The following is a 10,423-nucleotide window of genomic DNA, read 5'->3' as shown; positions in this document are numbered from 1 at the left end:
GGCGGTGCCGGCGGCGCAGTCGTGCGGCGGCGCCGGGATGAACGGGACGGGACAGGGGCTGTGCGGGCTCGGCGGGGGGCTGCCGGCCGGGGCCCGCCCGCTGGTCAGCGCCGTCATGTTCTCCGCCGGGCTCTTGGGCAACCTCCTGGCCCTGGGGCTGCTCCTGCGCTGCCGCCGCGGCCCCCGCGCCCACCCGCTTTCCCTCTTCCACGTCCTGGTGCTGGCCCTTGTGGTCACCGATCTCCTGGGCACCTGCTCCGTCAGCCCCTTCGTCTTGGCTTCCTATCACCGCAACTGCACCCTGATCACCCTGACCAAAGGAGAATACATCTGCTTCTACTTTGGTTTCGCCATGAGCTTCTTCAGCCTTGCCACCATGCTCATCCTCTTCGCCATGGCGGTGGAGCGATGCCTGGCGCTGGGGCAGCCCTACTTCTACAACCGCTTTCTCAGGCCCCGCGTGGGGTTTGTTGCCCTGCCCGCCATCTACACCTTCTCTGCAGCCTTCTGCTCCTTGCCGCTGATGGGCTTCGGGCAGTACGTGCAGTATTACCCCGGCACCTGGTGCTTCATCCAGATGCATGTGGGCTACCTCCGGAAAAATGGTGCCAAGGAGGTGTCTGGGTCGGACATCACCTTCTCGCTGCTCTACGCCACCCTGCTCCTCCTCCTCATCCTCTCCGTGCTGCTCTGCAACCTCAGCGTCATCATCAACCTGGTCGGCATGCATCGCCGTGGGCAGAAGACCCGCCGGCTGGCCACGCTCGAACAGCGCCGAGTGGCCGGTGGTGGCAGCCGATGCATGTTCTCCATGGCTGAGGAGATCGACCATCTCCTTCTCCTCTCCATCATGACCATCACCTTTGTCATCTGCTCCCTGCCGATCACGGTGAGTGCGATTGCCTCTCCCTGGTGGGGTCTCCCTCCCCAGCACTCCCATTTCTCTCCCTCCCTTTATAACTCCGCTGCCCAAACCTCAAGGGCTGAGGTCAAAGCTTGGCTCCTCCTGAAGCTCAGGAGAGCCCGGCTCTGTCACAAACTCTAGGCAATTTGCACATCCCATGGGGAACTGGGGGAATCACCCCCCGTATCCTGAGTTCTGGCAGGAGGACGGGGTGGCAGGAGGACAGGCTAACAGGAGGACAGGGTGGCAGGAGGACAGGGTGACAGGAGGACGGGGTGGCAGAAGGATAGGGTGGCAGGAGCAGAGATGCCTTCCCATCCCACAGAGTCTCCGAGGCCAGGCAGCATGGCCCAGGCAGGGTCCAGGGCAGGGGTCCCCTGGACCACACGGCATCACTGCGGTTCCCAGGAGCTGGGCACTCATAGTGGAGGTGTGAGGGGTGGCAGAACAATAAATTAGACATCCAAAGGTGGGGATGAAGGAGATGCCGCTGGGCTGGAGACAGTGAGTGTCTGCGCTGGACGGGTAGTTATCCCAGATTTCTGTGGCAAGAGGGAAGGATGGAGCTGGAGATGTGAGCAGGCAGCACAGACCTCACTGTCATACGGAGGTCTCCACTCCTCCGCAACAATACTGGGGTGCAGGCACAGAGATGGGCGATTGCTGGGAATGGAGATTGGGCACATGGGCCACAGCATGCCTCATCCCAAGGGTTGTGCTCATGTTCCCGTCCGTCTGCGAGGCTTCCAGCAGAAATACGGGGTTGAAATACCGTAGCCAAGTGAGGAAGGGGAGAGTGAGTCCCTTGGCTCTGCCCCATGCTCTCCCCACCAAAGAGATGCTTTTCATCCATCCAAGCCATATTACACCAGCAGCATCGCTGAGTCCAGAGCACATCAAGCTACTCGTGTCCCCTGCCCATGTGTGCGAGCCTGCTGTGGCGGGAGGTCATTTTATTCCCATTAGAAGCGAGCCCCACCAAGGTTGGGAGCACAGCCAGTGCTAATTTTGTGTCTATGGAGTTAAGCAGACACTACCTTCCCTTCATGCTCCCTTTCTTTTCCCAAGGGAAAATAAAATAACCACAGGCTGTAGCCAAGCCAGGCTGCCTGGGCTTTAAGACAGAGAAAAGACAAAGCAGTAATGTCCGGGTGCTCACGAGCATCCCGAGAGCCAGAGTCAACATCCTGAGAGATGCTTCACCTCTGGTCAATGGGCCCACACATGGTGGGCGGCTCTCCCCATGTCCCAAAAAAAGCCCAGGTTTGGGTGACATGATCGCTACGAAGCGGAACCTGTTGGTGGGGACACATGGAAAGGGCTCTACGGGTTTGCTGGGGGCAGACAGGACAGGAAAGTGCCACTGATGGGGATCCCATGGGCCCTGTGGTAGCAGATACAGTCTTACCCAGAAGCACAGCTGGTTTTTCCTTTTCCCATTGCCTGGCTCCCATGTAGGGTTGCGTTTGGGCTGCGTTTTGGCACCATTTCAAACCGAGCTGCCGAACGCTGCCAGAGCCTCCTTGGTGCAACACTTTCTCTTCTTGCTGGGGCTGCCTACAGCAGCCACCCTCTGAGGAGCAGCCTGGCCACACGAACCCAGAGAGCATCAGGCCACAGCACCACTAAATCCTTCCCAAAAAAACCCCAGTCCCAGGGCAGCCCTGGGAAATGATGCGCTCTTGGCAGCTCCAGGTGCTGGCTGCGCCGGGGCCACCTCGTGCCATGGGATGCACCAGCCCTGGGTGGTACCTGACAGATCTCAGCTGGAGGAGGGATGCTCATGCCTCCTGCACCCCCAGCTCCCATCCCGATCCGAGCATCCCCTCTCCCCCCAAAGTGAGGGGGTGGCGATTCGAGCCGTATGAGTAAGGAGTGCTGAGTCACACTTCCAGGAAGCCCCGTAAGTTGCTATGAGTTGGCATGTTGCAGGAAGGACCAGAGCGGTCCAGCACCCGCATCCTCTCCAGCTTGCACATTTATCTGTCCCATGGGGTTTTCAAGGTGAGACCCACCGCTTCCTTGAGCAGCCGCCGGCTTAATTGCGTTTGGGCTAAACGAAGCCTCACCATGTGCTGAGAGCAGAGCACAGGCCTGGCTTTCTTTCTCAAGAAGTTCATTTAAACCTGTGGATGCAGGAAGCATGCTGTGACAGCCCAAATCTCCCCAAGAAGCTGCCCAGAGGCCAACTCCTGGAAGCCCAGACCTGGTGTTATTTCTCCCCCTCCTGTTTTACAGATCTGCGCCTACATGAACAAGTTCAGCAAGACAAACAACAGCCTCAGCTGGGACCTCCTAGCCCTGAGGTTTCTCTCTATTAATTCCATCATCGACCCTTGGGTCTTTGCCATCCTGAGGCCACCAGTCCTGAGGTTCATGCGCTCCATGCTGTGCTGCCAGGTAACCCCCGTGAGCCAGGACAGACGGACTCCATCCCCCGCAAAGACAAAAGTGGCAGCACGGCTGGACCCCAGTGGGCAATAGAACCATCAGCCTGTCCAGGAGACATCTGCCAGCCTGGGGTGAAGCGCAACCCTGGCAGATGTTAATGAAGCTCTGCCTTATGGCCCATAAAGAGACGTATCTGCTGCAGGTACGGGTGGCCTGGCCAGGTGTCACTGCATGTCTGGGAACCCCCTGCAAAGCCAGCGTGGTCTCTCACAGGGCAGAAAACACAGTGGGGCAGGATTGGAGGGGCTGATGAGTACCTGGATATTGCTGTCACCCTTAGATGGGTTGCTCCCACCCAGCAAAGGGTGCAGGCCGTGTTCGGCCACGCTGCGGGAGGGTCGGGGGGTGAAGAGTGGAGAGCTTTGCTGTAACACTACTGCTGTGGGGGCAGTGTTGGGGAGCGGAGCTTCCTGCTGCTGTGCTTCCCAGCAAGGTCCCCGTGGTTGTTCAGGCTGAAGGCAGCCGTGCAGGCAGGGGTACGGGACCCGGACATGGGGCTGGGTGGTGACTGCTGCTGCAAGTGCCTATCTATGCCCCCAGATCCCTAGAGATAGGGTAGGAGAGGAAGGGAGCAGTGTATCCCCAAATATTCCCCTTTATTTTCTGGATAAAGTAGCCTGGTTGCCTAAAAAAATGCACTTTATCAGGTGTAGGTTTGTGTGCATGTGTCTGTCTGTCTGTTCCCTGTCCCCAGAGATTTTAGGTGCCGGTGGGTGCCAGCCCAACATGTGTGAGGGGCACCAGGACAGAAAAAAAGCCAAATTGTGGCACTTCCTTTGCGCTGTGATGGCCAGCGGAGCTGTGTGGCCCCTCCTGAACACCCATTTGCAATTTTCTTTGCCCGGTAGTTTGTGCAGGAGCCAACAAGGGGGCTAAAGACCCCGCTGGGGGAATGGGAGGTTTTGGTCACAGCCATGAGCTTTACTGACGTCCAGGGTGATGCCGCTGATGGGTTTTGGGTTGGCACAGGGGAGGGCTCATCCTCCTGGGCTGCCTGACCAAGAGCCTTTGCTCATCCTCCTGCCAGCCTGGACCAAACCTGCGTAGCGGCATCGTTTCTCTAGAGGTTTTATTTGGAAAAAAAAACCCAACCCAACCAAAAAAAACCAACAAAACCAAAAAACCCAAGCGTGAAAACATCCTGGTCGTCAGTCCTGCTCTATCGGGCAGCATCCTTCAGTGCCACTATTTTGTTTTGTGGGATGTGCCTTTTGCTCCTCGGGGCTCTGGGCTGGTCCCCACCAGGGGAAGGAGCATCCGACCCTGTGGGTGAGCTGGGTTTGTCCTGAGGCCATCGCTGCTGTTAGGGATTGCTGGGAGGGCTCGTGGGTCCTGTTTTTGCAGGATCCAACAAACAGTGTCGTGCTCTTGCAAGTAGAGTGTCTCGTTGTCCGTTTGAGAGCTGCAGCTCAGCTCAGAAAGCCCAAAGGTGCCAAGATTTGGAGTTTTTCTGTGGTTCATTAGTTGAGGTGATGTAACAGAATATATTATTATTTAAATAATAAACGTCTCTCAAAGGAGCCGGCTGAATCCTGTGTGGGTTTGTGCTCAAGATACACCTCAGGGTAGATCTGGCTCCTGGAGGAAATGTGTCACCTGCCTGGAGCATCAGTGGGATGAAGCCTCCGGGACGGGGGGAGAGGGCAGGAGGGGAGCCTGAGAGGGGAAATGTGTGCCTACAATTTCCTGAAAAGTGAATATAAACCGTGTTCTATAGATGTGTGATGACAGTTTTGCCTTACCGCTGCAACCTGGCCCCTGAGCTACAGAAATACCCCCTCTGAGCTCTTCCCTAAAACTTACATACCCTGAAGCCAGGGAGAGGCAGGCCAAGCTCCTACCTGTTATCAAAATACAAAGAAAAAAAAAAAATACCCACCCTAAAAAAAGGCAGAATTTATGTCACTTTTGTCAGGCAGCCAATATCCACAGGAAGTTTACTGGCCTCCAAAATGTGTGTGGGCAGATGTCAGGCATGGGCTGCTATTGCTCAAGCCCTGCTGGCGGGTTTCTGGCAGCGCCCTGCAGCTGGGGGGTGGCTGGGAGGTTTTGGGGAGGTGGCTGGGAAGTTTCAGGGGGTGGATTTCAGGTGGGGGTGGGGGTTGCAAGATGTGCCTAGTGCATGGGGTTGCAGCTGGGGTGCTCCCCACACTGTCGTGTAGCTCATGCAATTAAGTCATTCACCCTGTCGCCGAGCCCTGGGTCTCGAGATTTAGCAGACTCCCATGTGCCGCTCAGAGGTCATGGTCACCCGCCTGCCCAATTAATTCCCCATCTGTGCATGCAGCAGCAGCAAAGGCACTTTCTGAGTTCAGGGCTTGTGCACCCTGTTGTGTCTCAGTGGGTGCTTAGCTGGAAAAGGAACCAAAAGCTTCGGAAGAGCCGTGGGTCCCTGCACTTTGTTAGTCTGGATGCTCATGACCTGGATGCTCATGACCTGGTTGCTCATGCTGAAATTTTGGGACCAGTTGCCTAATCCTCTCCTAAGCCAGAAGGAAAGGCTGCCTGGCATGCAAAAGATGGAAAGAAAAGGAAAAAACCCATCACACTGCAAATGGCAGTGGGGGGGGCGGGGTGTCACATCCCACAGAGAACAGCCGACCAGGGCATGTGACAGGGGTGGGAAGAGGACCCGGGGCCACCCATGGCAGCACAGGGACAACCCGAAGGCGGGATGCTCCCAGTGGCTTTCACTCCGAGGAACCACTCCTGCTGACCACCAGCTCGGCTGCTGACCGCTAATTGCCAGCTGCTTGTTTTTTTGGGAGTTTTATGGCTCCTCATCAGGAAACGCGGGGCTGGGAGACAACCTCCCGGCATCCATCCCCCTGGGGTCTGCTTTTCTCAGGGTAATGCTGCCACAGAGTCACTCGCATGAGGGCTGTCCCCGATAAGGGCCAGCAATCTTGGCAAGTGGGGTCAGAGAAGTGATTTGGCTGAAACTGAATGCAAAAATAAAACAGATAAACTGGTTTTGAGCCAAGGAGAAGCTTGGTGCATGCTAGGAGAGGAGCCCCCCGGGACCCGAGTCCCTTTGCCGTGACGAATCCTGCACAGACCTGTCCCTCACCCAGAGGTGCTGTAGGACACCGCTCTGCTTGGGGACCGCTCCATACACTGCTCCTCGGGGAGGGATGCGGCCTCAGCCCCCCTGAACGGGGTGTGCTGGCCCTGCCCAACCTCTGAGCTGCTGGCTGTGAGTTACCCCTGGCCCCTGCTGCCCCTGAGCCCAGAAAATGAAAAAAGCAGTCAGCTCTTTCTTTCAGTTGAGAAAAGGGCCTTAATTAGAGCTCTGCGAGGGCAAGGAGGGCCATGAATCCCTCTGTGTTCTGAGCCATGAGCCAGCACTGCTTTTACTAGCATCACGAAGAACCATTAGGAACACAAATTAATTTGACTCTCTTCAGCTCAGTTGACATCTGCTCAACATAAACGCAAGGTGCCGAAGTGTCATTTTGTTGTCTGACCCTTAATGATTTTTTTATTTTCCTACTGTGGAGCGGAGCTGGGAACCCACTGGTGCAAAAAAAGCACCAGGCAGGTCTTTACATCCCCATTTCCATCTGGAAATCAAGCTGCTGAAGAGGACTGAGGGCGAAGCCACCCCTTGGGTGGAGTGGATGACATCAGCTGCTCACCAGGCTTCTTAAAAATGGAGAAGGTCTTTCGATAGCTGCCTGAGGGAAGGGGGAGCTGTGGGACCTGGGGGATCAGGACCTCCCCAGCCGGAGCAGCCCAGGGGCAGCTCGGAGTTGTGCCCTGTGGCAGCTCGGAGGCCAATGTCCGCCTCTCCTTCTGGGCTGTCTCCCTTAAAAAGAAAAAGCCAAAGGGTCCAGGTGGTGAGGCATGTTTTGGATGGGAAATGATGGCGATGCAGTGCATCATTTTCAGGGAAATGGTTATTTTTGGAGAGTAGAGAAGAAATGAGGGGAGCTGCCCTCTTGCTCTCTCCTTTTCTGGCTTGTGTGGATCATCTCCTCCAGATCTGTGTGCTGTCAGCAAGGAGCGAGCCCTCATTTTTCATCTACTTTAGCCTCCTGGCTGAGCCTGAGTGCTTCGGCCGTGGGTCTGCTGGGGCCCACGAAAACCCCACAACTCCATTCATGGGCGTCAGCAAATGCGGGCAACATTTGGGGACAGCCTGCAAAGGTGGGTGATGTGATGCGCTGCGTGCGGCATTGCAGCAGAGCCCCGGCATCCCTGCGGAGCACCTCGGGGATTGCTGGGCGGGTCCTCCAGGAGGCTGGAAGGAAAACAGGGCCCCAGGAAGGAGGGAAGAGCCTGGGGGGAGGCAGCTGCCCTGCAGAGGCGGCTGCATTTCCAGGCAGAGGACGGGCAGCAAGCCCATCTCCCTGGGCTCCGGGAGGGCATGCGGCATGATAGCTATTAAACCGGATAAAATGAATGAGGCAAGGAAGTGACTTAAGGGGAGATGGCCCAGCTGGGCTCCCAAACCAGCTTTGCAGCAGTGCCAGGGCTTACCTTGGCATCAGATGTCAGAGCTGATGGCAATTCCCCACGGCTCAAACACGGGGAAAAGAAGAGAAGCATTTGGCTTTACCACAGCTGCCTTCTGCTTCTGCAGCTGGTTTCAGATCTCTGCATCCTCATGTATTAATGTGAAATCTTTCCAGCAACTCTGGGTCCCTCAGATCACCCCATGTCTCCCATTTCCCTGGATTCACCAGGTCCCTTTTTGGTCACCGGGAATCAACACTGTCCTACAGCATCCCCAGAAGGGAGAGCTTGCAGTTTAAATCAGGCAGTATTTTACCTTACAGCCTGCTAAGCAAGGGTATGAGCCCTTTCCACGAAGGCTGCTGGGGTACCCCAAACATCATAGGCATAAAATCAGAGCCTGCCACCCAACACTAACACCAAGACCAAGTAATTCATGGCCCAATCCCTGTCATTACTGCAGTGGGATTATGAGACCTGGGAAGCAGCAGGGCTGTAGCAGGGTTATGTCTCTGCAGCCACATTTTCAGGCTTTTCTTGCAATGTATGAACAATAACAATTTTTTGCATTCTGACTTTTTGGTTCAGCATTGCAAGAGGTTAAAGTTCTTGCCTGAGTTTTCCCCAAAATTGGCTGAAATGTTTTGGCTGCTCGGGGGACATGCTGGTTCCTGGCATGCTCCTGCGTCTCTGTCCCTCCCCGGTACCTGGCTGCAGCCTGGGAGCTGATGCATAAGGGAGGAATGAGGGATGGAAGTCCAGCCCTCCCGCTGTTCCTGTGGGCTCATTTCTCCCCACAGCAGATCCAGGTGTCCTGGGGGGTGAGCTGGAGGATGCTGGGGATGGGGCTGTGCCCCCGGGTGGCGAGGGCAGCCTCACATCCCTGCTGTCCCCCAAGCCATCCTCGGGCCAAAAAGCACGTGCAGGGGAAGGGACGGAGGGAGCAGAGGCCCCCAGGGTCCTTCCCCTCCATCTGAGGGATGTGCTGCTGCAGGCAGACCAACCGAGGGGACAACCGATGGGCTGGGAAAAATCCAGCCAGAGCTCGGAGATGATCTATGCCTGATTAAAAACACAAGGAGGGAAAGTTTTACAAACCCAACTGGGATGAGGAGCTAAAAATACAGCTGCTGCGGCTCGGCGAGGGAGTGAGCCGTCCAAGGCCACCGCTTGTTTGTTTGCTGTGGCGGTGTGCACGCATGGAGGGCCTGGCACTTGCCCCTGGAGAAAGTCCGCTCTCTTAAGAGCATCCAGATGAGGCATATGATAATATATATTCTCACTTGCTGCTCTTTATGCAGCTGATGCATGCTGAAGGGCGACGCATCGCCTTTCCCTGAGCAGGAGAAGCTGGTGGTGGCTGGACCACGCTTCCCCGATGACACTCATGGGCTTTGCACTGCCAGAGATTTGGAAGGGGGACATTCTGTCCCTACTCGAAAGCCCAAGGTGGGCATGAGTTTGGGGAGGCTCCTGGAAGTTGCAAGGGTTTTTTCATGCCAAGCTGCTTTTTTAAACCGGATTCCTCTGAAATGTGGAAACATCCAAGCCCATCAAATCCACAGGGAAATGCCGCTGATCTGCCAGCGCTGGTGCAGTTCCTGAAGAGATCTAAATCTTCAAAAACAAGAGACTAAACAATGTCAAGCTCATGTCAAGCATCTGTCTTTCAAAAAAGGCCTTAAAAGTTGTAAGGCATCGCTGAGCATGATGGATGGCTTGCCACCCTGCCCCATGTGCTAAATGCTGTGACCTCGCCTGCAAACCCCATTTATTAGGTAAGAAACGGGACCCCGTTAGCAGCCTCGTGTGCTCATGTGAGGAGGGCAAAGGTCCCAGGGTTTCTCAGCAAGTCAGACCATAAATCTGTGGAGGTTTTTGGGTCCCAACGCTGTGGCCGAGAGCAGCCACTGCCTCTTCTGGTTTTGCTGCAGTTCGCGCTGAGGTGGCCCAGCTGCAGAAGGTGCCAGTTTGTGGCTGAAATAAAAACCCTCTTAAAAAAAAATAAAACAAACCACCTGAAAAAGCTTGTTTTTCTCAGCAGCCAGTTTGTAAGCAAGGTCCTGACATGGTCAAAACACCAGGTTTGCAGTTGTACAAGTCTGGCACGCTGCATTTCTCTGCCTCTGTTTCCCCTCCATGTTCTGGGAGCATCTCTTCCTGGCATCGGAGCCGCATCCCTCCCATGGCCATTCCCCCAGCGCCCTGCATCAATTGGGGAAACTCCAGGAAAATAATAAAGGGAATAAAAAGGGGAAATAATAATGGGGAAACCACCTGGGTGCCAGGTCTGGGGATGCCCTCTGCCCTCTGCCCCAGGTCACAGGGCTCTGCCAGCCTGAAGCTGCTGGCTTCTTCCAGCCCCCAGCTGTGATCGGCTTTGTTTCTGTTAGCGTTGACAGCTTTTGCAGTGACAAATGGTCCCTGCTCTGGCTCAACTTTCCCTTCCCGCAGCCAGTCCCACACTGCTGGCATCATGCCATGCCGAGAGGAGCCCGGCCGTGCCGGCCCTGGCCCCGGCCCCGGCCAAGCAAGGTTCCCGTAGGGCTGGTGGAGCCATTCCTCATGCCAAGCACCCACAGATGTCTCTCTGCCACTGACTGCTCTAAA

At 55.9% G+C, this 10,423-nt stretch overlaps 1 protein-coding gene across 1 annotated transcript; it reads left to right on the top strand.

Moving 5' to 3' along the window:
- Window positions 1–4,875, top strand: PTGER2 (prostaglandin E receptor 2). Its single transcript, XM_075104328.1, has 2 exons — window positions 1–889; window positions 3,143–4,875. The coding sequence occupies exons 1-2, from the start codon at window positions 38–40 to the stop codon at window positions 3,386–3,388; spliced, it is 1,098 nt and encodes a 365-aa protein (XP_074960429.1). The 5' UTR covers window positions 1–37; the 3' UTR covers window positions 3,389–4,875.
- Window positions 4,876–10,423: the final 5,548 nt, after the last annotated feature.

Source organism: Phalacrocorax aristotelis, chromosome 9 (genome assembly GCF_949628215.1).
Source record: "Phalacrocorax aristotelis chromosome 9, bGulAri2.1, whole genome shotgun sequence".
In the NCBI taxonomy this organism is placed as follows: Eukaryota; Metazoa; Chordata; class Aves; order Suliformes; family Phalacrocoracidae; genus Phalacrocorax; species Phalacrocorax aristotelis.
This window is presented reverse-complemented; position numbering and strand designations above follow the sequence as displayed.

Bases quoted from the DNA above. Each gene is read 5' to 3' on its own strand.
- PTGER2 (XM_075104328.1), top strand. From the start codon at position 38: ATGAACGGGACGGGACAGGGGCTGTGCGGGCTCGGCGGGGGGCTGCCG. The intron at 890-3,142 runs GTGAGTGCGATT...CCTGTTTTACAG, and splicing joins TCTGCTCCCTGCCGATCACG to ATCTGCGCCTACATGAACAA.